The sequence below is a fragment of the Ambystoma mexicanum genome, chromosome 8, assembly GCF_040938575.1.
Source record: "Ambystoma mexicanum isolate Mex_15411 chromosome 8, UKY_AmexF1_1, whole genome shotgun sequence".
In the NCBI taxonomy this organism is placed as follows: domain Eukaryota; kingdom Metazoa; phylum Chordata; class Amphibia; order Caudata; family Ambystomatidae; genus Ambystoma; species Ambystoma mexicanum.
Window position 1 is genome coordinate 439,051,399 of NC_090929.1, and position 27,971 is coordinate 439,079,369.

Sequence of the window (27,971 nt, forward strand, 5' to 3'; positions counted from 1 at the left end):
CCAGTAACATTATGCACATGGTAGGAGCAGAGGCAACTTTTGGTGCAAGGGGGGACGGGCGGCTGCTAGGGGGGCACTGGCATTGTAAATGATTCAAGGTCAGTGGGGGCAGGTGAGTATCTTTAGTGCAGGGGCATTAAGATCTTCCACAAAATAGCGCAAGTAACCAAGCATTGCAAGAGAGCCCCAATTAATGCAGGTGAAATTGGGTGTTCGCCAGAGAACATTTTTAAAACAATCTATACAAATGGTTCATTTTACAGCATATGTTTTGAGAAAAATAGATGAAAAATCCATACAATGTATTATTGGGAAATGCATGAAAAACCCTAGGAGACGCCATGTCACCAACAGTACTCATTAGCATTTGACAACATTTTCATAATGCCCAACTTCACACCATATGCCATCATTGCCAGTGTAAGTCATATGTATGTAGCTGTGCAACGATATATAACAGCATTGCAAGAGTAAATCATTTAATGAAGCAGAGTCCATAATAAATGCCATCAATCCTAGTGTAAATCACTCATTCTGTGGCCACAATCTATGGGATTATGATCACTGTAAATAACATTTATGTAGCTGTGTATACAAGCTAAATTGTTCGTATTTTTATTCTACTTGTTTTTATAAATGTATTTTGTACAGCGCTCCAATTCTTTTGCCTAGTTTGCGCTTTATAAGAATTATTAATAAAGAAATTAACTGGGGAAAAGAACTTGTAATCGTGGTCTGTTTTTGGCCAATTTCCCCATACCCCCCGCCGTTGGGGTTCCCTGCACCGCAAGAGCCCTCGCTATGCTAATGACAGGAGGCTTTACCGTCATAAGATATGATATGATATATTTTATTTATATCGTGCTCATACACAGGTGTTTCAGAGCGCGACCAGGCAAAGGGAGGGGGAGCAGGGGAGAAAACAAAAACGAACGATCTTACTAGGCCCAGTGACATTGAGAACGCGCAAGTGCATGGGGAAGGGAAAGGGGGAAGTGTAGGGGGAAAAAGGGGGAGGGGAATGGAAAGTGCAGAGTATAGGAGAAACAAGATAACTAATAAGTTAGTGGATAAATAAATGAATAAATAAGGGTGATCAAGAGCAGTGGTAGTGCAGCCAGTGAAGGGTAAAGTGCAGGGCAAGTCAATAGGGTTAATCTGATAAGTGCAGAAGAGGAGTGGGGGGTGAGGGGGAACTGTATGGGTACAGATACAGGCCCCAGTGCAGGGATGGCCGAGAGGCAGTGCAAGAGGGTGTCCAGGTGGGAAGGTAACTGAGCCCGAAAGGCCCAGTGGAAGATGAGGCAGTGCCGAGAGAGAAAGCAGGTCAACAGGGGAGGAGAGTGGCAAAGGCAGAGGCGTAGAGGAAGGTCTTGAGGAGCTTCCGGAACCATAGATGGTTGTCCTCAAATTCCAAGGTGGCAGGGAGGCAGTTCCAAAGGGAAGTCCCGGCTGAAGACATATCTACCCCCAGCTTGTTTCTTTGAAAAACGGCTGACCCTGAGGGAGTAAGAGGTAGAGGAGCAAAGGGCTCGAGAGGGGAGGTATTTACGGAGGGATAGTTGGAGGTATTTGAAGACAACATTACAGGAGATTTTAAGACTGCATTTACCATGTAATGCAGCACATGGGCACATGAGGGTGTAACTTACATTTGCAAATGAGCCTTTAACTGGCATACAATGGTAGTAACTGACCAGATGAGGCTGCACTGGCAAATTAAGTAAGTGCGCCTGTCTTGTTAGTTCTGCTGGGCCTACCCTAGACATACAATGACTGCAACCATGGAATTGCTATATTGCTATATAGTTGCCATTCTATGGATATTATAGGTGGTGTAGTTTTATTAGTCCACTGAAGCCACTATTATCAGGGTCCTTGGGCATTTAATTTCATTTTCTAGGATGTCCACAGACATGTTAATGTAACTCCTCATATGTTGGTCAATTGACGTCTCTGAAAAGCTTGAAGTACTCTGGTTCGCACCTGCTTTAACACCTCCTCATCCTGGTGGGTGGCTCGCATGAGCTCCTGGATGAAACCAAATGGCAGGTTCCGGCACAGCATATAGGGCACCAGGAGAGACTGCTGCTGCACAGACCTGCAGGGGGGCGGGGGGGACAAAAGCAGAGCAGGGTATTCAACAGGATCATACTGAATAGACCATAGCTTTCTGAAGCATACAAACACTGCTTGTGCACTCAGGAGCAACCACCCCCAAAGAACAGCTACATATATACAGGATACATACACAACACCAATCAAACCTTCAAATGCAGTATGCATTTTCTATTCTCAATATCAGAGCTGTATTATGACAATAACCACTTATTTTACGAGCCACCACCTCTCTGGATCTACTTGTGCCAGCACAAAGGCTGGAAGCATCATTAAATAGCAATGCCAGGAGCCCATGTCTTCTGTTCCCACCCTATACCTTGTATACGGCTAATGAGGCAGACTTTTGTATAAGCACGATTGGGCATAGCTACAGTAGTAACTTACACTAATGTTGTCAGTGTCATAAATACCCTGAACTTAATTGGGGATTTTATTTCATAAGTGGGGCCTACCAGAGTTATATAAAACACACTCAAGGAGTTGGCACTCAAACTCTGGAGCAGAACTGTGATCCCATGTGCAAGGCACCGGAAAACGAGTTGGCACTGTCTTTAATGACTGTAAAGAGAACCTTGTAGAAGGCAGTAATCAGTTGTAATCAATTCAGAGGTACACTGGGCAAGGGAGGTCCTTATGATTAAGGCCACACCATCAGTCAAAAAGTAGCCAGTCAATTCAAAGTTCCAGTCCTCCAAGTATGCATATATCCTTTATGTTTGTTTTCCCTTTTGATCAAATATATTCCTCCACTTTGATCTCATGTATTCCAACTGCCAGACAAAAATCACTTTCAGCGTGCGGTCTTCTAGCTGGACCTTTGGAAAACACAAATACATCCATGTTTACACTACGCACACAAAGGTTATGTCAAAAGTGGGTGATGTGACAGCAAGACCTGTAGAGGTCTATAAAGGACAGAAAGGGACGCAAACCAGAGCAAAGTAGATCGACACGTTGAGCTACTTGGAGGTGGTAAAGGGAGAGAGCTACAAAGACCCACGCTATACTTAAGTTCATACCCTAATCTAAGTGACATGACTCCGGACTTTGTGTGAAGAATGTCAGATGGGTGCTCTCCCCACCACTAGCCTCTGTGCAGCACCTACAGAAGAACAAGTTACTTACCAACTGTAACCTTTTTTCGATTGGATGTTCCTCCCATGTATTCCTCATCTTAGATATTCGTTTCGTCAGCTTTGCTGCTTCGGGAAAATAAATTCCACATCAGAGGGCGCTGTGCTCAATGTCGTGGCGTCGATGTCCCTCGAGGGCTGCCGTAATGTCGACGTCATCCGCAGTATAAATGGCTCGAACCGCGCCCGTTGGCTTCAGTTCTGTTTTTTCGATATTCCCAACTGATGAGTTGACAGGGCATCCCCTTAGACCGTAAGCTCTCAAGGAACATTGAGTGTAAAATACATAAACTGTACGGTCGGGTAGGCTGGGAGGGTCGATGAGGAACACGTGGAAGGAACATACAATTGAAAGAACATTACAGTTGGTAAGTAACTTGTTCTTTGAATAGATTGTGTCCTCCCACATATTCCTCATCTTAGAAAGACTCCCAAAGCAGTGAAAAATTTGGAGGAGGGAGTACTAATTAATTTGATTCATGGACCGTATGTAGAACAGCCTTAGCAAAAAGGCCCCCTGATGATGAGGTGGAATCTAAGCAATAGTGTTTCACAAAAGTGTGCATTGACGACCAGGTGGCCGCTGAACAAATATCCGGCACCGGGAAACCCCTCTGAAGAGCCGAAGTCGCCATGCCCCTAATAGAATGAGCTCTTAGCACATCTGGAGGTTCTTTACCTGCCAGTCTGTAACACTCTCCAACTGCTAGAATTATCCATCTGGATAAGGTCTGTTTTGTTACTGCCAAGCCCAATTTGTGGCCGGTGTATCCAATGAAAAGTTGGTCACTTTGCCAAAATGTTGCCAGTCTAGAAATGTAAAAGCTGAGAGCCCTTTTTGGGTCCAGCCTGTCGAGCCTTTCTTCCTCCTTACTTGCATGAGGGGGAGGATAGAAAGATGGCAATGTGTGATCTTCTGAGAAAAGTGAAAGTCAGAGACTATTTTTGGTAGGCTTGACTAAGTATTACTTTGTCTTTTTAAAAGATGGTGTGAGGAGGCTTACAAGAGAGCCTGTAACTCACTCACCCTGCGGGCTGATGTGATAGCCACTAGTAGGATTGTCTTGAAAGTGAGAAGCCTTAGCGGACAAGAATGCAAAGGCTCGAAAGGAATGCATGTAAGGAATTTTAGTACTAAATTTAGATCCCAAACAGGGACTTGAAAAGAAAGTACGATACCTCTTCTAAGGAGCGCTTAAAAATACAAAGCGGAGCCAAGTATCCTTTTATTGTACCAATCTGGAGTCCTCGATTGGCCAAATGTAATAGGAAATAAAGTACCATAGGTGTACCACATAGAAATGGATCCACATTCTTATCTTTGCACCAGTTACTGAACTTGTTCCAACGACACCGGTACAAAGATTTTGTTGCTGGCCTTCTGGCCGAAAGCAAAATCTCCATTACGTCGTCCGGGAGGTCCCAATCGCAGCCTCTCAGAAACCACGCCTTAAGGCCGAGTGTCTTGAGCTATGGATGGAGAACCCGACCTTCCTCTTGCAAGAGAAGATCCTCTCTTAGTGGAAGACTTATTGGAGGGCAGATGGACATGTCCAGAAGGTCCAGGTACCATGTCCTCCTGGACCAATTCAGGGCAATTAGGATCATGGTTTTCCTGAACTTTCTCAACCTCCTGATTACGTGAGGAATAACAGGGACTGGAGGAAACGCGTATAGGAGTGGAAATTCCCAGTCCACTACAAACGCGTACCCTAGAGCTCCTCTTGTAGGAAATTCCCTTGAGCAATACAGTTCACACTTGCTGTTGACACTGGTCGCGAACAGATCCACTTGTGGGGTTGCCCAAAGGGTGAAGATCTCTTGAAGGACTTCCCAAGCTAGTTCACACTCGTGGGACACTGCTCTGCCTGATCAGAGTGTCCGCTGCCGTGTTCCGCTCGCCGGCTAGGTGAACTGCCGACAGAGATATTCCTTCTTGTATTGCCCAGAACCAGAGCTGCATTGCCTCTCTGCACAGTGGTAGTGACCCTACGCCTCCTTTCTAGTTGCGGTAGTACACGGCTTCTGTGTTGTCCGTCATTATCAGGACATTCTTTCCCCGTACAGAGGGCAGAAAAGCCTTCAGCGCTAGTCTGATTGCCCTCAGCTTCAAAAGGTTGATGTGTAGTTTGGACTCCGATGGAGACCAACACTCGCTGATTGTCAGATCGTTGGTGTGGGCTCCCTACCCCGTTAGTGAGGCGTCCGTCACTACCGTTATCTCCGGCCATGGTTGCCAAAAAGATTCTCCCTTTAGGATATTGTCCTTGCAAGCCCACCAGAGAAGATCTTGTGCCACTGTGGCCAGAACTTGCAAAGGATCTGACATATTCCCTGAAAATTGGGAACATTGAGTTCTGAGAGCCCATTGAAGGGATCTCAATCTCAATCTGGCCTCTGGCAACAGAAAAATTCAAGATGCCATAAGGCCGAGCAACCTCAGAAAGTCAAAGGCCGGTAGATGCTCGGTATTCTGGAACTTTGTTACCATCTGCAGAATGTGATGAGCTCTCACCTCGGGAGGCGAGGCTTTGCCCGAGGAAGTATCCAGGACTGCTCCGATGAATTGGAGTCTTTGGAATGGTATCATATCTAACTTCTTGTAATTGAGGGAGAAGCCCAGCCTGTGTATTTTATTTTTATTTATTTGCATTTTTAAAGCGCTCACACAGCCCACAGGCATCGAGGCTCTGTTACAGGAATTGTTTGTTTTTTTAGTTGCATAATTGTAATTTTTGTCTTAGTTGCGTTTTTGGGATCGAACATGTGTCGCTTCGTGTCGTCTTGCTTCCAAGGCGAACACGTTGCCACTGAGCTATCCTACCGGGATGATAGAAGCCTTATCTGAAACTAGCAGCTTCAAAGTTTTGCTGCGTTTGTGCATATACATTTTTGTGCACAAATACAGTTACACTTTAAAGCCGCCGGTTTCAAGAAGTTGCAGGTCATGTTCAGATGTTCCTGGGCCTGTTCGGGTGAACGTGCCCCAATTAACCAATCGTCCAGGTAGGTGCAGACATGTATCCCCCCTCTCCTGAGACTCGCTGCCACTTGCGCCATCAGCTTGGTGAAAACCCTCGGGCGGAGGTCAACCCGAATGGCAGGACTCGAAACTGATAGTTAGACTTGCCAATCGCGAACCTCATGTACTTTCTGTGCTTGGGATGGATAGGCACATAAAAGTAAGCATCCTGAAGGTCCAATGATACTAACCAGTCCTGAGTTGGAGAGCCTGAAGGATCTGAGAAAGGGTTACCATCTTGAACTTCCTGAGGAACTTGTTCAAGTTTCTTAAGTCCAAGATGGGTCATAATCCTCCGTCCTTCTTTGGGCTGTGGAAGTATGAGTACCACCAACCCTTGTTCCTCTCCGCTACAGGTACATGTTCTATTGAACCTTTCTCTAGCAGGGTTAAAATTTCCTGCAACAGGAGCGCTTCTGGATTTTTGACAGAGTTGTATCCCGGGGGATGGTCTTGAGGCCTTTTTTGAAAAGGAAGGCAGTAACCTTGAGCCACTGTCTCCACTGCCCAAGCATCTGAAGTAATGCCCTGCCATTTGTTCAGATGCTGAGACATCCTGCCTCCCACTGGGGTCTTGTGGGTCAAGGCCTCAGAGTGGGCTTTGCAGCAGCTGAGGGGACAGGTGCCGCTGCTGGGGCTGATCTAGCACCCTTTCCTCATCCACCACAATCCTCTTTGACTGGCCTATCTTCTTGCTCTTCCAAATGAAGAGTAAAAACAAAAAGGATGACCCCTCCAGGAAGATGAGCCTGAGTAGGAGTGGTGCTGAGGATGTCGTATGGAGGCGCTAAGTGACTTAGCCGCCGCCATGGAGGTCTGCAGCTTCTCCAAACTTTAATCAGCCTTGCTGCCGAACAACCTCAAGCCGTCAAATGGCATATTGAGAAGTCTGGCCTGCACATCCGGTGCAAAGCCCGACTTTCTCAGCAACGCAAACCAGCGTATCACTGTGCTAGACGCCATGGACCTGCTAATACTGTCAGCAGTGTCCAGTCCTGATTGAAGGCATTCCCCTATAGCCTCCTTTCCTTTCCATCTGTCACAATCGCAAGGAAGTAGTCTCGCTTCTCACCCTCAGGAATGTGTTCAGCCGCTGCACTAATACAATCCCACAGGGTGTATGTGAATCTTGCAAGGGTGCAAGTCACATTTGTTGACTTTAAAGCCATACTGCTCGAAGAAAAAATCTTGCGAGACCAGGCATCAATTCTCTTATCGTCCCTATCTGGGGGAATAGAAGGGTATGCAGATTGTCTAGTGGATGTAGCTGCCTGGACTACTAAGCTCTCAGGTGTAGGATGCTTAGTTAGATAGTCTGGGTCAGAAGAAGGCGAAATTTTTGTTCACCGCTGGTCCAGATTCTGGGGTTTCCTATGTAGCCATAACTTTCTCTGAAGTGCTGTGTGAAAAGGAAGAACACAATCCTTTTGAGGGCCTTGGCCCTCATTACAAGTCAGGCGTTAAGGGTTTAACAGCGCCGTCGGCGCCGTTAACCCTTAACGCCTGATTCACACTTTAACGCCTGCTTTTTGCAGGCGTTAAAGTCCAAGGCGCTAAGCGACCTTGGTGCTAATTACGGCACCGTAATAAGCGCCTTCCCCATCCCCATTATGCCCTATGGGGCAGGAATGGGGAAGGGCAAATGGTGAATGGGGAATTACCGCCCCACTCACCTTGGAATGGGGCAGTAATTCCGCCATCCACCATGGCGGAATCCGGCATTGACCATGGTGCTAATAGCACCATGGTCCACCGCCTGACTTGTAATGAGGGCCCTTGACTGAGAATGTCTGTCATATCATCCTGTTCGTAAGTGGGTGTTCCCTCCCATGAACTCCACCACCCTATTCATTATATGTCTATATTCCGAATCTGCATGATCAGCAGGGTCAGGTTTGTCGAATTCCAATTCAGGTGACGTGTCTATACCACTAGCTGTTTGTAGACCGTCAGAGGTCAGACATTTTGGACTGAGGGTCAATTAGTTCTTCAGGAACATCCCTTGTGCCATATTTTACCCCAAAAGTGGAAATCCCTTCAGAGGATTGTTCCTCATAAATAGAGGCCATAGACTTGAAAAAGTCTTTTCTTGGCACATGGTGAAAAATGTTACCTGTGGTTTGTGAAGGCACTGATCTTGGTTTCGCCAAAGGCGTCGATGTTGGTGCCGAAGTAAATGTTGCCCTCGACAAAGGCATCGATATTGTCGACTCTGGCTTCGACAAGGTCGAAGGAGCATTAGATTTAAGCGCCGTCGCGGCAGGTGTTGATGCTACCTTCGACACTGGCGTCGAGTAAGTCTTCGACAGATGCGTCGAGGAGACCTTTGACATAGACTTTGATGACGGTTTGTCATCAGACGCCATTTTGTCTGGTGTCGCCTTTGGTTTATTCACTGATAGGCCTGTCTTGCTCTTCTTATGAGGTTTCGGAGAGGTTTATCTCAACGACACCCTCAATGATTTTTTGCTGCATTTAGAGCATCTAGTCTCTGACCTTCCTCTGTCATTTTTAGAATGAGCCGGGGCATGGTCTTCATGCGATCGAAGATTCGCATCATCGAGGCTCTGAAACCCTCCCATTTTCTAGGGGAACAATGTTTTGATGGACATGCGATAACCCCTGTATCAGAAGACGACGACGAAGAAGAAGAGGGAGATCGGTGACGCCTCTTCTTCGTCTTGACTGACTCCTCAACCTAGATTTCTGTGATTTAGGTCAGGACTTTTCCCTGGACTCCGCAGAGTCCTTATTTTTATTTTTTCCAAAGAGGCCTTCGAAGATTCCTCCCCCACCACCAATTTGCCTCTTTGTTCCTTGAGAGCTTTATTCGTCCTAGCCAGACAGGAAGCACACTCGTCAACTCGCTGGTCCAGACCGAGGCACCAGAGACAAACTCAATGGGGGTCAGTTATAGACATTTTCTTCCCGCAATTCTGGCACTTTTTAAAGCCAGTTTTAGGGTTAGAAGGGATAGATGAAGAAGACATCTCGAAAGACTGAAGCGCTGTTTTCGTACACACGAAGAGAAAGCTTTCGGAAAAACGGAACTGAAGCCAACGGGTGCGGCTCAAGCCATTTATACTGCGGGTGACGTCAACACTCTACAGCAGCTCTCGAGGGACATCGAGCATAGCGCCCTCTGGTGTGGAATTTTTTTTTCAGAAGCAGAAAAGCCGACGATACGAATATCTAAGATGAGGAATACGTGGGAGGACACAATCCATTCGAAAGGTCCAAATAAATGCTGACCCCCAATGTCAGGCAGGATGGCTATGAAAGTGGTGGCATGAACAGGCCCATAGGGGATCATTTATGACAGAAGCCACTGAAGACCGAGGACCTGGAAGTCATGTCTCGGGAGGATAGCTCAGGGGCAACGTGCTCGCCTTGGAATCGAGATGACACGGAGCAACACATGTTCGATCCCCGGGTCCGCGCTTAGAAACCTCTGGGTATTGAGCGCTTTATAAATAACCAATCATATCATGCCGATCACAATGATCAAAACACCACCACAACAGGATGATAAGTTTGCACTCTGTCTCACAGGAATGCAAGTCATGTGCATGCAGATATGCTCATATGACACAGGAGTTCCTGAGCCTGACAGCAGTGGATCAGAGATGACAATACAGAAAAAATTATTGAAACAATGAATTAGAACTCAATTGAGGTAATTAACAGGAGGAAAAGAGGCTGTCAGAGAAGAACAATCAATCTCAACAGAGACTTCCAAAGAATACTTTGCAATTGTATAGTGAAAAAAAGATTATTTCTAAGGTGCACTTACAATATGTATGACGGGAGCAATGAGCACTTGGATTTTCAAAATCAGCCATGTGGACAGATTCTGAGAAGCCACTCTATTCTGGTGAATAGGAAAAGACACTAATGTATTGCCAAATTGACTGAGCAGTAAGGCTTAAACTTAAAGAGTGTGAGGGGGCTGAGCGGGGAGCTGAGGAGGGCGCATGATAAGCTTTGGACTCTGGCTTTGGATCAGGCTAAGCATGCAAGTTGGTTGACGAGAGGCAGGGTGTTTGAACAGGGTGACAAAAGTGTGAAAATGCTAGCTTGAGTAGCCAAGCAGAAAGAGCAGGACAGGTGGGTGACAGTGGTAAAGGATGCAGAGGGTTTCCTCAGTGTGCAAGATCAAGAGATTGTGGATTTATGCCAAACTCTATGCTGAACCACGGGGGCACCAGAATGAGGAGGTGACAATCTACTTGGAGGCTATCCTGTTGAGGGGGATCACGTAGGTGCAAACGAAGGCCTTGGAGGAAGGGCCGTCAACTGCAGAGACTGGGGATAGAACAGTTGCAAGCAGGGAAAACACCAAGTCGCAGCAGTCTGCCCACAAAGTTGTGGAAGATTCTGGCAGACAAAGTGAGCGACCACATGCTCAATATGCTCCAGGAAGGTATAGAGGTGGGTCAATTGCCTGCAGATTTGCGAACCTCCACAATCACAGTAAACCACAAGCGAGAGAGGGATAAAGAATGGTGTGACACGTATCGGCCAATTTCCCTGCTCAATGGGGAGGTCTAAATATTGGCAAAGGCATTGGCGAATAGGCTGCGAGGTGTACTTCCAAAGTTGGTACACCAAGATCAGAACGGCTTTTGTCGGCCAGGGCAATGCGGTTTAATCTGAGAAGGCTCTTCAATGTGGTCACCTCGGCGGGAGGGGGGGGGGGGGGGAGAGCAAGGAGGTGATACTCATAAAAAGTTTTCGACACAGTGGAGAAGGGTTTTTGTGGGCGATTTGAAAAGGATAGGATTCGGGCCACAGTTAATTTCCTGGGCCAAGTTGCAGTACGATTCCCCCCTGGCGAGGGTACGGGTGAATGGTTGTCTTTCAGCCCCTTTTGCCCTAAGACGGGGCACGAGACAGGATCAGCGTTTCTTGATGCGGGACTGAACAGGAAAGTCTCAAGTCTACTAAAAACTTACCAGGGGTGAACACTTTACAAACGGATCGGCACCCATCAAGTGAGAACACGCTCAACACCAAGATTACTATAGAATGGCAGAAATGTTCCACCACCAGAGCAGTGTTAGGCAGAAACCTGTGCAGTTCCCTTAGGGACCACTGCAAAAAGTTTAAGGCTACAGGAGTAAGCAGTAAACCCAATTGGTAGCAGTCTGCATCACCCAGATTTACCTGGTAGCTGTGGCTGAGCAGTCAGACTTCTCTCAAGAAGAGTTAGGCAGTATATAGAGAATACACAATAGGGCCAAAAATACAGTAGCACAAGCAAACACTGACCAGAGCTTTAGTATAAAAGTATATAATTATTTATTTAAAAACACACCTGTAAAAATACACTGGCACTAATGTCAAGCAAGTTCAAACACAGTCACCATAAGTATATACCCCTCCCTAGTTAATTATTCGACAAGTCTAGGTTAAGACACCACTTATTTAGCGAAACAGAGGTGAGCGCGTAACCATAGATGGCACTCCAATAATTTGTTTAAAAAGGGAGAGAAAAGGCAGAATAGGAAAATAACACAGTACCAACACTTTTAAGAAACCACAGCAAGTCAAGAAAGGCAGGGTCTACTGTATAGCAAAAAGTTCATAGGCCAGGCCCACTCTTGGAGAGAGCAAGGCGGAATGTGCCCAAGATCACACAGTGGAAATGCACTCAAAGTCTTTGCAGAAAAGTCAAAAGAGGTTGGATCAGTTCAGAAAGGTAAAGTTAGCAGGTCCGAGGTCACCCCAGGATAGACAGTCAAGGATTTACGGGACACCTTGGACACTCTGTTGCAAGAGAGACCAGGCGGGACACAATACCTGAAATGGTGAGAAAGCTCCAGCGGCGGCAGTTGTTCCTGGCAGCGGTTGCAAGTTGGGGCTTCGTCCAGGGGAAGAGATGATCTCGACGTGGAGGAAAGCTGGAGGTCGTTGCACTGCCAGGGAAGAAACCAGCTGCAGAGTTTCCTGGTTAAAAGGTGCGACCCTTTTAGTTGCGGTAGTGGTGAAGCATGGCTATCCAGCCACTGGGGTGCTTGGCACGGGCGATTCGACCACGAGACGGTCCAGGAAGGCGAAAAAGGCGAACTGGTTGGTCCCACCTGCTCAAAGGGAAGAAAACTCTCCTGGAAGAAGATCTCCTCTGTCGTCGGGGAAATGGTGAGTTTGTACAGCAGGGCTTCACCGGTGGTGTCGTCGTTGTAGATGGCTCAGCTTCTCCCCTCTTCGGATTCTTTAGGTCCTGTGGCGACTTCTGAAGTTCCCGTCCCTAAAGCCCTGCTTTTATGCAGAAAAAAACCCATTCAACAGCCTAGCTGTCACTCAAACATGCTAAGTGGTAAGCTAGGCGGCTCACCACTGGGCTAATCATACAAGAGTGCGACTTGAGTTTCCAAGGCAACTCAGTCCAGGGTGCCTAATCCCCCTCCCACACATCCTGTTGACCCCAGACAGAGTGGCACCATTTGGAGGGCTTCTGTGGAGAAGCCCGCCAAAAAAGTGCAACAAAGGGCTCAACTTGGGTTAGAGTCACAGAGGCAAACAGAAACGCCATTTTAAAACCGAGTCCTGGCAAAAAGACCTAACCGGGGAATAAATATTAAATAAATAACCCAGCAGTATCTTTAACATTGCACCAAAAAGTAGTGAGTTTAAAACGAATGGGAAAATCCCATAGGAAATATTGTGGTGGAATATTTCGCGTGGTATCCACTGCCACCAGCCAGAAACTCGACAAGGGGGGACTGGACAGTGCCCCCTTGGAAAACAGACCATGGGGTAATCGAATTACCCCTACCAGTACTTCCACAATATGATGGTTTGTACTGGTTCTGTTCACAATTTGAGACTAGTAAAGCCAATGGTGATTTTACATGCCCTGGGAGACAGTAGTCAGTCCCAGGGTATGGATTCTATGTTTGGGGTCACTATGACACCCCTGTGTTACTGCACTGAGGGTGCTGTGTAACACTCATACCAAAAACACATGAAGCCCTATGGAGTGAAAGACCCCATACCCCATAAAACACATTTACAGTCAAAGGACATTCCCAAAACATGCCCAACAGTGGGAGAAAAAGAGTCTCACTCTTAGCAGGAGAAAAAAAATAAACCCCAAAAATCCAGCAAAGCTGCTGGGGGACTCACTAGGTTTGGGAAATTAGCCTTAACAGAGAATTCTCCCTAACAAGCAGTACGCTCTGTTATCCTCCTGATGAGCCACTACTATGAATAGAGGTGAAACACGTGCAGAGGACCTATATCAACAGCCAATCACAACAGGAAACATTGCATGCGATGAGGACCTATTATTAACAACAAATCACAACAGAAATCATTGTATGCTATTTCCAGGACAAACACTGCAAACCTCTGTGTGCATGAGTCTTTCTTATCCTATCAAGACGACAGGATCTTTAACAAAGGAAATTCTATTGAAAACCTTATCAGTATAGTCTGAAGGATTATTATTATCCATTTCCTCATCTACCCACTCCTCACCTTTGTGGGTCGGCATTGAAGTGGACGCAGGTAATTGGCCCCATCCCTTTACCTTAACCGGGGCACAAGACAGAGATACCCAATCTCAGCTCAGCCTTTTTGTTCACACTGGTAATGGAACCATTGGCAGAGGCGGTGCAAACCGACTGGCTGTTAAGGGGTATAGAGGGACCAGAGGGTCGAGAGGAAAGGATCTCGTTCTATTTTGACGATATGACATACATTACTCACCATAATAGGATTTCTGATGATTGTATCTGCTTGAATTTACATGCTGTAGATACAGTCCGACATTGAGTCATAATCATGGAGTATTGCATCTATTTTTCAAAGATCGAAAAGGGACGTCAACATGGGAGTGACTAACACTATCCCTAACGTGACGTGCAGTGTACCCAAAATCCTTCCTGCGTGGAGGTCCCACCGGTTGTTTTTGTTCTGCGTGAGGGAGCCTTACAAAGCATGAGCACAGAAAGCGTAAGATGTCTATGTTCCTTCTACTCCAAGTGGGGAGGAAGAGAGGGCGCATATGAATCCAAGCAGATACAATCATCAGAAGGAACAAGTTACTTACCTGTAACTGTTGTTCTCCACCGTGGGTCTGGCATGGATTCACATGCTCATGCTCATGAATATTCCCCGTCGTCAGGCTGGGAATCCTCGGTAAAGAAAAATCAGTATCAGTTTCGTTTCTGATCTGTCTTTCGTAGTAGTAACCAATCACTGATCTCTGCGTCATACTGACCACAGCCAATGACTGCCATCTCCCTAAGACCCGCCTCTGGCAGCCATCTATAGATTTGGTAGCACGTGAAGTGGCAGTATGACCAAGTGAAGAGCCGCAGAGGGGTAGGTGGGAGGGTTCGCATGTGAATCCATGCCAGACCCACGCTGGAGAACAACAGTTGCAGCTAAGTAACTTGTTCCTTCTCCAGCATGGGGTCTGGCATGGATTCACATGCTCATGAATATAAGAATACATAGCAGTACACACATGGACAACCACGGGGGGTGGCAAAAGGCTCAACAATAAGCAATACAAAAAACTCAACATTAAGCATCTCTTACCTCCTCACCTGGCTCACCTTAAGCGAACAGGTTGCGCAGCACTGCTTGGCCGACCCTGGACTCCTCCCTGGAATCCCGATCGACGCAGTAGAATCTCGTGAAGGTGTGCGTCGACCTTCACGTAGCAGCCCTGCAGATGTCCAGCAGGGGCACACCAGATAAGAACGCCGTAGTAGCAGCGATCGCTCTGGTCGAATGGGCTCTCGGACGGCCTGGCAGCGGTCGGTTAGCCAACCGGTGGCAGTGCATGATGCAGCCGGAGAGCCATCTGGAAATAGAAGACTTCGAGAGAGCCTTCCCTTGATTCGCAGGTCCAAAGTTCACGAATAGCTGTGATGTCCTCCGAAAACTCTTTGTGCGGTCCACGTAGAACTTCAGCGCTCTAGCCACATCCAGCGAGTGCAAAGTCCTCTCAGCCGGCGACGAAGGAGACAGGAAGAAAACAGGTAACACCAGGGGCTCGTTAAGATGGAAGTCCGACGGCACCTTGGGCTTTAAGGAGGGGTGCGTCCTAAGTACCACCCCGAGGCATGGAAAGTCAAGTACGGTGCTTTGCAGGATAGGGCCTGGATCTCTCCCACTCGTCGTGCGGAGGTAACGGCCACCAGGAATGCAGTCTTCCACGACACAAACTTCATCGGTGCGGAGTGCATCGGCTCGAATGGGGGCCCCATGAGCCTGGTCAGCACCACGTTAAGTTACCACGCCGGGGCCGGGGCCTTCACCGGCGTGAACGACCGGAACAGTCCTTTCATAAACTCTTTTACCAGTCGATGGGACCACAGGGACGTCCGTCCTGTGGTTCTGGTATATCTGGAGATCGCCGCCAGATGAATCTCAATGGAGGCATGGGCTAGCCCAGCCTTTGCCAGCGATAGCAGGTGCGGCAGCACTTGAGGGGCCGTAATCCATAGGGGGTTGATATTCTGTGCTCGGCACCAGATAGAGAACCTCTTCCACTTATGACCGTAGCATTTGAGAGTCGAGGACACCCTGGCCTTTGCAAGAACCTCTCTGCAGTCGGCCGGTATATAGTAGCCTCCAAACTCTAGCGCTGCAGGAGCCAAGCCTGCAGGTTCAGCGACGCCGGGTCGTGGTGGAAGATGGCGCCTCCTTCTCTGGAGAGAAGATCCGCGTCCGCCGACAGCTTGATGGGAGGGGACGTTGACAAGTCCAGAAGGTCTGGGAACCAGATCTGCCTCGGCCATGCCGGTGCGACGAGGATCATCCTGCACCGGGACCTCTTGAGCTGGTTGATGAGTCGAAGCAGCAACTGCAACGGAGGGAACGCATACAGGTATAGGCCGTCCCAGGGGACCGAGAACGCATTGCCCATGCTGCTCGGCTGGGGAAACCTGCTGGCGAACCTCTTGCATTTCGAGTTCGTCGCTGTTGCGAACAGGTCGATTTGGGGTTTGCCCCATCGTCGGAAGAGTTGATCCACCTGATCCTGGCGCAGTTCCCACTCGTGACACGCACGCAGCTCCCTGCTGAGCGAGTCGGCATTGGTGTTTCTTTCTCCTGCCGGGTGGAAGGGAACCAGGAACATCCCCTGGGCGACCGCCGAGTGCCACAGATCCTGTGCCTCCTTGGATAGGGCTGGGGATCTGGTACCTCCCTGCTTCCGTATGTAAAACATTGTCGTGGTGTTCTCCGTGAAGATCCACACCGCCTTTCCCTTGAGCGACGGGAGGAACGATTTGAGAGCCCAGAACACGGCTCGGAGTTCCAGGATGTTGATTTGCAGGAGCCTCTCCTCCAGGAGCCAGAGGCCTCTTGCGTGGAGATCTCCGGTGTGGGTGCCCCAACCTTCCAGGGAGGCGTCCGTCGTCACCGTCTCCTGGTACGCTGGCATCTGAAAGTCCTTGCCCGCCGTCAGGTGCGCTCGAACGCCCCACCACTGAATCGCCCGCCGGAACACCTCGTTGAGGGGGACCCTGTCTTTGAAGGTGCCCGTCGCCTGCATCCAACGGGCGTCAAGAAATTCTTGAAGAGGGCACATCCGTAGTCTGCAGAGGCGCACCAGGTAGATGCAAGAGGACATCATACCCAGGAGGGACTTGATGGACCTCACCCTGGCCACGTCCGTGGCTAGCAGGCGCTGCACTTTGCCCAGAATGGTCTTCGTCCGTTCTTCCGACGGTGCCACCCGGCGCCTCACTGTATCGAGCTTCGCTCCCAGAAACAGGGCCACCTGCGACGGCACCAGGTGGGACTTTGGGTAATTTATGGCAAATCCCAGGTCTGAGAGTAGCCGGACGGTCCTCGCAGTGTGTTCGACGGCGAGTTCCCTCGTCCTTGAGCGGATGAGCCAGTCATCCAGGTAGGGTAGACGTGAATCCCCTGCAGGCGCAGCCGCGCCGCCACAGGAGCTAGGCACTTGGTAAAGACCCTGGGGGCCGACTTCAATCCGAACGGCAGTGCTCTGAATTGGTAGTGGCGTCTCTGGACGACGAACCTGAGGAACTTTCGGTGACTTTTGAGGATGGGAACGTGGAAGTATGCATCCTCCAGGTCCAACGACGATAGAAAGTCGCCTTCCTCCAGCTGTCCCAGCACGTGCTGGAGGGTGACCATCCTGAACTTTTGTGACCTGATGTATTTGTTCAAACGACGAAGGTACAGGATGGGGCGCCAGCCGCCCGTCTTCTTCCTGACGAGGAAGTACCTTGAGTACACCCCGGAGCCTCTTCGGGACAAGCTCGATGGCGCCTTTCCTGAGCATCGCCCGTACTTCCAACAGCAGTTGCGGGACGCGATTTTCCTTCCTGGCCACAGGTGGAACGTGAGGGCACTTCTTCAGGAATTCGATAGAGTGTCCTCTTGCCAGGGTATCCAGCACCCAACGGTCGGTGGAGATGGACTTCCACACGCCGACTAACTTCGTCAGCCGGCCTCCCACCGGTGTGCTTCGGTGGGGGCCCGAGGCCACGGCCGGTTCAGTCCTGCTTGGAGGTGGTGGCCTTGCCGCCCTGGCCACCTTGCCGACGGCGGCGAGGCGCTCCCTGCTTGCCGTGACCCCTGTAGGCCTCCTGAGACGAGGAGCGTGCCGCCTGGCGGTAGGACGACGAGCCACCGCTGGATCCCTTGGAGGCACCCTGTCTGCCTCCGGAGCTCCGAAAGGGCCGTCGTTGCTGAAGGGCTCCTAGGGCGCGGGCCGTCTCCGTGTCCGTCTTTATGGCTTGGAGGGATTCGTCCACCGCCTTCCCGAACAAGTTGCTGCCGTCGAACGGCATGTCCAACACCTTGGTCTGGACGTACTGACGGAAGTCGGTCGCCCGGAGCCAACCTCGTCGTCGTAGGCAAACTCCGTTGCCCAGCTGGCGGAACCCGGTATCGGCAATATCGGTTGCCACCGTTATGGAGTGGTCCGACGCCACCTCGCCTTCTTAAGTATTTCCAGGGCCTTGGACCTCTTGTCGTCCGGTAGGAAGTCCAATATGGGGGCCAGCTTAAACCAGAGCTCCCTGTCGTAACGGGCCACGATCGCCAGGGCGTTGGCCGCTTTGATCGTCGTCGCCGCTGACGAAATGACCCGCCGCCCCATGGCGTCCAACTTCTTTCCCTCGCCGTCCGGCGGGGAATTCGACGTCGAGGCTCCTGACCCCGCCGCTTTCTTCTTCGCCGCCGCCGAGACGACAGTCTGGCGTTGGCTGGGCCCTGAGGCACAGGGGAGCGGTTTCGGGGACCCGGTACTTCTTCTCGTACCAGTCCCGTTTGGCTGGTGCCGTGGAGGGGTTCTTGAGAACCGACAGGCCCTCCTCCCAGATGTCATCGATTAGAGGCACCGCGATGACAGTCTTCCTCTTGGCCTCCCGGCGCTGATAGAGGAAACCTTCCTTTTTCTGCTCCTCCGGGCAGAGCTGGAGCAATTCGGACGCCCTGGCGATCATGGCGTGGAATGAGCCAATCTCGTCGGGCGGCGAGGCCCATGCGACGGGAGACCCGTTCCGTCGTCGTCGCCGTCGCCCTCAGAACCCGTCGTCGAGCCCATCGCACCATCATCTCCCGACTCGTGGGAGGATGAGGAGGGAACTGTAGGCCTTACGGGGGCGAGTGGAGGAGAGGGTTGGGTCCTCCGTCGTTTGTTCTGAGGACTTCCCGACGGGCCAGGTTGCGGGTCCTCCGGCCTGGGCCGTGGTAATCTCGTCCTTATCTCAGAGCATAAGGACTGGATCGCAGACAAAATGGCCGCCAAGCTATCCTGAGGCCTAGGTTCCGGCTGCGCCGGAAGGGAAGGCTGCTCTTCCTCGCCATCGTCGTCTTCCTCGGTTATCTCCCGAGGATCTTCCTTACGGGATCGAACCTTCTCGAATTGGACTTCGAGATTCCTCACGGCTTCGGTCAGTTCCTCCTCAGAGGCTGACTCCGAGCTCGAGGAGGCTACCGTGCCCCCCCTCGCTTCTTCCATCATGGTGGCCATGACGATGGGCTGAAAAGAGGATTCCCTCCTTGGCGGCAGGGAAACTCTAGTCCCGGAGGCAGTCTCCGCTGGCGGAGTCTCTGCCGGCTTGGCCAGAGTCGCTGCGATCGCCTCGATAGAGGCCTTTGCCTGCTGGGTAGGGGCCTTCACCACCTTAGGTGCGTTCCGGGCTTTCTCCTTAGGGGGAGGGGCGACGCCTCGCTCCCCCTCTTCCGAGATCGGACGGGGCTTCTCCCGGAGCTTACCCGGGGTCTCGGACTTCCTCTTCCCCGAACCGGAGCGCTGGCTCATGGTTGACGGTGCCGGGGAAGGCGCGCCCTGCCTGGCGACCGAAGAGCCCGACCTTTTGGTGCTCCCGGAGCCAGCGGACTCGCGGCGCTTGGCCTGGTGTTGGGCCCCCGTCGCCAGGGCGCCCGCACAGGATCTAGAAGCCCGCTCGGACCCTTTCTTCTTCTTCTCACCCGTTGAGCCCTTCTCCAACCAGCTGGCGAGACGGGATCGACGGTCACTCATGGTCCGCTCCGACAAGTTCTTGCAGAACTGGCAGTCCTTCTCTACATGAGTCTTGTCCCCATGAAGACAGTAGAGGCATCGCGAATGTTCGTCCTCCTTAAACACATTCTGCAGCCCGCATCCAGGGCAGCTGCGAAACAGCTTGGGTCCGGGTGACAAACTCGCGTCCTGGGCCATCTCGAAGTAGGCCGCAAATCTTCTGGAATCCTCCAAGAGGTTGATTCGACGAAATCTTCACCCTTGAGGGGCGTAGGAAAATCCCGCAACGGGTAGCCGTTAACGGGAGTAGAAACGGTGGAGCTTGAGGCTCGATTAACCGAAAAAAATGTGAAAATTCACCTGAAAAAGCGCGAAACACGCAGTAAAAGCTCGAGAGCTAAGCATGAGGACTCCCAACACTTGAACGTGCGGTAAAAATCTGAAGATGGCTGCCAGAGGCGGGGCTTAGGGAGATGGCAGTCATTGGCTGTGGTCAGTATGACGCAGAGATCAGTGATTGGTTACTACTACGAAAGACAGATCAGAAACGAAACTGATACTGATTTTTCTTTACCGAGGATTCCCAGCCTGACGACGGGGAATATTCATGAGCATGAGCATGTGAATCCATGCCAGACCCCATGCTGGAGAAATACGATTACAGTGAGTAATGTAGGTCTTCTGATGCTTGTGAATCTGCTTGGAATCACCTGTTCTGCCTAGATTAGCGAGCAGTACCAGGAAAGGGTGGTGGGATGTGTGAAGAAACAATAGCAAAGAGATCTTAGCACTGCTTGTCCCACCTGAGAATCAGAGTTAGGATGTGTGTCTAAGCAGTAGTGTTAGGTGAAGGTATGAACAGAACTCAAGGTTGCGGCTTTGCAAATAGAATCTAGAGGAACATTTGCAATAAATGCTATGGTATCCCTTGTAGCCTGAGTAGAGTGAGCTCTAGGCGTAAAGGGTAAGTGTCTTTTCGCAAGAGAGTAACACATTGTGATGCATATGTTATGTTATGTTATTTTGCATTTATATAGCGCCTTATATACCATTGGTATGGTCTGAAGGCGCTGGTAGGTTGAACGCCCTTGGGAACCGAAGTTCAGGTCAGTAGAGAGAGTACAAAAAGTGCGTGTGTGCACCAGGTATGTGTGCAGCTGGTGCGGAATTCAAGTGGTAGCTGCTTCTTAGCGGTAGGTGTGGTGGTTGGGAGATCAGGAGTATGTGTTCGCTCTGGCCGGCTTTATCCAGGACGAGTGTGGCTGCGTTAGGCCTGAGGAGAACGCCTGGCTGGGGGGTGTGAAACCAGCAATGTTTACTTAGAGTGATGGGGAGTGAGCGGTAGATGTTGATATGAGAACAGTTATACCGAATGGTGTCATAGTATCTCTGTGTTCTAGTTGAGTGGTGGTGTAAAGGGGAGAGTAAGCGTGGGGTGTGGTATGATGTATGTTGCTTCAGGTGTTCCCTGTATTCCAAAGCCTGTTATGGACGTCACGCAATTCCTGCGGACAGGTCCGTTCCATGCATATTTGTTTGTTTCAGGCGTTCAAGATTGTCCTACACATTCATGTCTGCTCGACATATTCATGTACTCTGGTTCACTTTGCGTGCTCAAGCCTATCCTTTATTCTCCAGTGTGCTTCACGCATGCTCTCATGTGTTCCATATGCTCCGTTCGGCATACTCATCCGCTCTACAAATCAATGTGCCCCATGCGTTCATCCGCTCCACACACTCATCTGCTTCGTACATTTATCCGCTCCACAGACTCATCGGCAGCACATATATTCATCCGCTCTATATATACTCATTTGTTCCATACATACTCATCCATTCTACACATTCGTCCGCTCCCCATACACTCGTCCGCTTCACACATTTGTGCGCTTCACGCATTCGTCCGCTCCACACATTCGTCCATTTACAATCCATTTGGAAATAGCTGATTTAGAGACAGGATCCCCTTCTCTGCCAGCTGCCACAGAGACAATGAACTGGCTAGTCTTTCTCAGTGGTTTAGTATTTTGGAGGTAGTACCCTCCTAACATCTAGTGTCTGGCGGCTACTTTCAGCTGAGTTAGAGGAGTTCCCAACAAAAGGAGGAAGTTCAATTGATGAGATTCACATGGAACTTAGAGAAGAATTTAAACGCTAAATGTGGGTGTTTGCGCAATACTACCTTATCTTTGTGAATAGTCACAAATGGGTCCTGAACTGAGAGAGCCTGCAGTTCACTAACTCTCCTTATTGAGGTAATGGCCAAAAGGATGGGAGTCTTATAGGTGAGGGCCTTAAGACTAGCCTTTTGCACTGGCTGAAAAGGAGGTCCCATCAATATTGTGAGAACAACATTCAAGTCCCATTTGGGAGTTGGGTTGGAAATAGGAGAATGAAGTCTTCCACCATGAGACCTTGCTCTGAGACGTGCTATACGCAGAGAGGGAGGCAAGGCGGACCTTAGAGGATTAAAGTCCTGAGTCTAAGAGGTGTGTTAGATAAAGGACTATATAGTTAGGTCAACAGTCAATAGGGTTGATGTTCTTAAGAGTTACACCAAAAGACAAAACGTTTCCAATTATTGGAGTAACAGTGTCTGGTGTCCGGTTTATGTGCCTCGTTAAGTATGTCCATGCACCTCTGAGGTAGTTGGAGATGTCCAAACTCTATGACGTCAGGAGCCAAGCTGCTAATTTGAGTGTTTGGGGGCATGAATGCAGTGTTCCCCTTAGGTCCAGTGACTATGTTGTACGGGCAGGGCAGTTTCCTGGGAGGGAAGACTGACATTCTCATGAGATGGGAGAACCATGGCTGCCAAGCCCACATTGGTGCTACCAGGATCATTGTGACTTGTTCCTGGTGCATCTTGTGCACTATCCTGTTGAGAAGGGGAATCCGGGGGGGAAAAGTGTAGGCAATTCTCCCAGACCATGTTATCCAGAGACCGTTCCCTTTGGACCACCTCTGTGGGTACCTGGAGGCTTAACCTGGGCATTGTCCATTCTCCAGAGTCGGAAAAGGTTGATCTCTGGAAAAACCCAATCTGCAAAGACATTCAGTAGAATGTGCTCTTCATAGCTCCCAACCTTTTTTGTCACCAAGGCGGGTGAAAACACCCGATTTTCTTTTTGGCGGGTGAGAGGCCCATAGAAGTGAATGGCCGTATGAGGAGCTTGGCGGGTGATTCATCAGCTTTCAAGGCGGGTGACACCCGCCAAAAGCGGGTGAGTTGAGAGCTATGGCTCTTGCAAGTACTACTCATGCTCTACGGGTAGGTGTAAGTCTATAATGAGCATGTCTGCCAGAAGATCGAGTTCCCCTGGACCATGTTGTGGTAGTAGGAACATGTGTTTCAGTGCCCACTTCCAAATGTTCTGGGACAGTTTGGATAGCCCTGGAGAGTGAGTGCCCCCCTGTTTGTTCAGATGGTAAATGGCCGTGGTGATGTCTGCGAGGACAAGAACGGTCTTCCCCTGTAGATGTGTTTGGAAGGCTTTTAGGGCTTTGAACACTACAAGTAGTTCCAAAGGTTGACATGATTGGATGCTACTGATGGGGACGGCATGCTGTGCGCTGCTCTGTTGAAGGTGGTGAGCTCACACCCAGACAGAGATGCGTCCGTGGTGTGAGTGGCCTCTGCTGCATGTGTGGTAAAGTGTTTCCGCTGCAGAAGGTTTTCCGTTGACCACCACTGCAGAGACTGAATGAGGGCTATCGAGACAACCACTAGATAATCCCACTAGCCGCTGGCCTGACAACATTGGCTCAAGAACCACTCCTGCATGGGGTGCATGCGCAAACAGGCATGTAGAACTAGGAAGACGCAATATGCCATAATTCCCAGCAGCCGCATGGCTCTGCGTACAGTTACCTGCCAACTGGCTACATAGTGAGGGCTCTGGAACAATATGTTTTGAACCATCTCGTTGGAGGGTTAGACGGGGCTGTCTTCTGTCTGAATCTGGGCTCCCAGAAACTGACTTGGCTGGGGACCAGACTTGATTTTTTCTCGTTGATAGAGAACCCCAGATTGAAAAGGAGCTCTACTGTTCTTTGGGAATTCTCCAGACATGTTTCAAACAAGTCTCCGGTTATGAGACAGTCGTCGAGCTAGGATACACTGGGATGGATTGCTTGCGCAGGTGAGCCTCCGCCACCGATAGTACCTTTGTAAACACCCTTGGGGCTGAGGCAATGCCAAAGGGGAGTACCTTGAAATGATAGTGGGTATCCCCCATCTTTTTTTTATAACCATTCTTTATTGGCATTTGCAATAAACCAAAAAGTAAACAATCCCAACATTCCCTTCCCTGCTTCCTCCTTCACCCCTTGCACTTGACCGAGTATCCATTGACCCCTATGCCGACTCCTCCCCGTCTCCTCTTCACAGACCTCGCCCTTCGTTCCCCTGAATAACAGACTGGGCGATTGTACACATTTCTCTGGAGTTCTCTCCATGGATAGTCTCATCCCCTCTCTTCCCTCTCCTTGCCCCTCCGTTCTGCCTCATACCCCTCCTGTGTCTCATGGTGGCCTCAGATCTTTAGATATGCACAGGTCATTCAACAACTGACCCCAATCTGCCTTTACTACTTCTTCCCCTGTCGGGTCTTGATTAGCCTGTAGTATCTCCAATTCCACCATCCCCCATCTGCGGACACCCCCAACCACAGTGTTACTGATGGGCCTTGTAGATGTTTCCAGGCAATAGCCATTCAGCATTTAGCTAAAATCAGTAGGAACCTCACCAGCTTATTCCGCAACTCAGTTCTCTTCCCTTCCAAAAGAATTCCCCACAAACATACTCTTTGGTTGCACTTCAGCCTTGTCCCCAACAACTTGTTTATCCCTTTGACAACCTTTTCCCAGTAACTTGCTAGAATTCTGCATTCCCAGACCATGTGCCAGTGTCCCGCATCTTGGGCACTCATCACCTATGGTCCCCTTCATCGCTCGCAGCCTTGTTGGGGTCACATTCACTCTGTGTAGCAGATTAAACTTAAACAATTGAAATCTAGCGTTCCGTGACACCTTCTGGACCTGCTCCCAGATCTTTGTTCATTCCTTTTCAGATATCTGGGATCCATCATCTGCTTCCCATTTACCCTTCACCTTCAGTTCCTTCCGGGGTACCTCCTCTTGTAGGGCCCTATAGATGGAGGAGCTTTTCGCCTTTCCCCCTGCCTGCTCCAATAATACTTGCAGTAACGAGCTGGCCGTCGGTTAATCAGGCATTCCCTCCCATAGCTCTGCTTGTCCCTTAACTACCGCTCCGTATGTCAGCAACAGCCCCTTTGGGAGACCATATTTTACACACCACATTCTGAGAACATCAGCAGCTCCCCACGCTTGCAAATGTCCCCTACCACACAGCAATCCTTTGTCTGGAGCCTCTGTACCTGAACCCTCCTGATAGCCTGCCTTAACTTCTGGTCCGAACTCCAAGGTAAGGCCCCATTGTACAGTCCCTTAAGTCGCCTCCTCTGAATGTACTTTCGCCATACCTCGCTGACTGTCTGAAACACATTTGTTGTCCCTTTGTTACCCACTGAATCCCACAGCAGCTCCACCCCCATTTGGTGAGTCAGTAGATTTCCCACCGGCCCTTTCAGGACCTTTGCACCTGCCTGCCCCCATTCCAACACCATCTACAGTTTTGCTGCTATAAAGTAGCCCTCATAATCTGGTAGGCCGAGACCGCAGTCCAATCTTGGATGTCGTAGCATTGCCAGTGTTACCCTTCTCCTTCCTGTGTTCCACAGTAATTCCCCAATTTTACCATCCAACATTTTATAAAACACCTTTTTGACCACATACGGTCTTTTGGTGAAGTAGTAGAGCAATCTCGGAAGTATCACCATTTTATATATCACCACCCTTGCCATGAGGTAGAGGTGTAGTCCTTTCCAAAACTGTACCGAGTCTCCTATTTTAGATAGCAGCCCTCCCTGTGGTGTGTGCAAATGTTTCCTCTATTTCGTGAAATATACGGATACGCAAATATGTAAATGATTCTGTCTCCCATTTTATCCCCCAAGCCTGTAGATCCTCCCTCTTACTGTCTTGAAGTCTGTCCAATGGGAACAGTAGGGATTTTTCCTTATTTATTCGAAAACCTGATCGTTTTCAAAAATTCCCCAGCAACTCCAACAACATTGGGAGATTATCCCGACGATTGTCCACGTACAACAAGTCGTCTGCGTAGAGTGATACTACGTGTCCCACCCCCCCCCCACTAAAATACCATCTTCCCCATCTCTTGTCGTATATACCCCGCCAGTGGCTCTAGAGGCAGTGCAAATAAAATTGTGAAGACTGTGCACCGTTGCCTTGTCCCTCAAACTAGCTCCCATCGTTTAGACACCCAATCATTAGTCCTCACCACCGCTACTGCCCTGTTGTATAGTAAACCCTGCCATCTACAAATATTTGTACCAAACCCATACCCCTCCAGCACCCGGAATAACCAACTCCATTCCAGGGAATCTAAAGCCTTCATGGCATCGAAAGAGGCTAGCGTCATTTCCCCACTCTGGGTTTTGACTTGGTCCATTACGGGATACAATCGGCCGATATTCCTTGCCATGCTCCTCCCCCCAATAAACCTGTACTAGTCTGGGTGTACCAACTCTGGAGCCACTGCCGCCAGCCCATTTGCTAAGATTTTTCCTAAAATGTTCCAGTCGATGTTCAACAATGAAATGGGACGATACGACATGCAATCCAAATGGTCCTTCCCTTCCTTCAGCAGGACCGTTATAATGGCTTCCCTCAGATTCCGGAAGGATACCGCACTCAAATGCCTCCTCATATAACTTCTTGAGCCATGGGGCCAGGAGGTCTATGTAGTCGCAATAAAATTCTACTGGGAGCCCTACCTTTCCTCATTGATCGCAATGCCCAGCATATGTCTTCCACCTCTATTGGAACTCCCAATTCTTCCCTCCGGGACGCCCCCAACCTTGGCAGTTGGATCGCAAGGAGCAGCGCATCAGCATCTTCATTCACATTTGCTCCTTCACTCGTATATAGCTCCCTATAGATTCCAAGGAACACCTTATTAATCTGATCTTGGGTGCCCACCGACTCGCCTATTCATCCCTGATTTGGGTTATAGTGCGGCGTGCACGTTCCCTGTCAATCAACCAGGCCAGTCATTTTCCTGCTTTGTCCCCTTCCCAGTGTAATCGTACATCTCGTTTGCTACGATCGAAATTTGCAAGGTCGACCAAGGTCTTGTTATATGACGACAGAACCTGGGCCAGTCTGTCACCCACCTGCACTCCACCTGCCGCTTCCTTATCCAATTCTGCCACTTGCTTTTCTGCCTGCAGCGGGACTCCTTGCAACCCTTTTTCTGATACCTACTGTCATAGATATACAAACCCTTCTTATATTTGAGTAAAAGGCGTCCCATACTACCCCCATTGTTGCCACTGACCCTGCATTTTGCTCAGAATAGTGTTCTATTCCCTCCCCGGAGCTCGTTCCTGAAAGCAATAGCCTTCAGCTTCATCCCCTCCATACCCCACAACCGTCGCGGGGGCCTCTTTCCCCGTTCCTAGCGATCTCGCCACTAAGGGTGAGTGGTGCGATAAGGTACAGCCTAAATATTCCATCCCTTCAAATAGGTGAAAACTTTCCCCACCCGCCAGCAGACAGTCCAAACGAGAATAGGAGCCATGTGCCCTCGATTGATACAAGAACCCCCTCTCCTCACCATGTGCCTCTCTCCACAGCTCCACTAGGTCTAGCTCTTCCATTACCCTGTGTAGTGCTGCCGTCATTTGCTTCTTATAGGGCTCTGACATTCCAGCACCATCCAAATTCACATCCAATTGGCAAATGAAATCTCCTGCTCAAACAAACAGGTCTTCTCTGTGTGCCCCTATCATATTTAATATTGAAGGAAAATATTCCCTGTCATCGATATTTGGTGCGTACGAATTTGCTACACATATTTCTCCCTCCAATTACCCCAAGAGCACTACTGTCCTCCCCATCTCATCCATCAAAACCTTTCCCACCTGTAACGGCACTCCCGCCGCCACCCAAATCAACACTCTCCTCTCGCCTGCGATGAGTATGAAGTATCAACACTTCCCTCTCGCCTGCAATGGGTATGAAGTACCAATCACTTACCCTCCCCCATCATCTTCCTAGTGCCACCAGGTCAGTCCTAGTTAGATGCATCTCCTGTATCAGGGCTATCTGTATTCCCCGTCTTTTT

The 27,971-nt window shown here is 49.6% G+C and overlaps 1 protein-coding gene across 2 annotated transcripts in view; it reads right to left on the reverse strand.

Annotated features, from left to right (window-relative positions):
• Positions 1-27,971, reverse strand: part of UBE4B (ubiquitination factor E4B) — a 2,401,822-nt gene that overhangs the window by 1,823,079 nt on the left and 550,772 nt on the right. For both annotated transcript variants that reach the window (XM_069609995.1, XM_069609996.1), the window contains one exon: positions 1,987-2,101. In XM_069609995.1, coding sequence (XP_069466096.1) covers positions 1,987-2,101 — 115 coding nt within the window. The remainder of the gene's footprint in view (positions 1-1,986; positions 2,102-27,971) is intronic.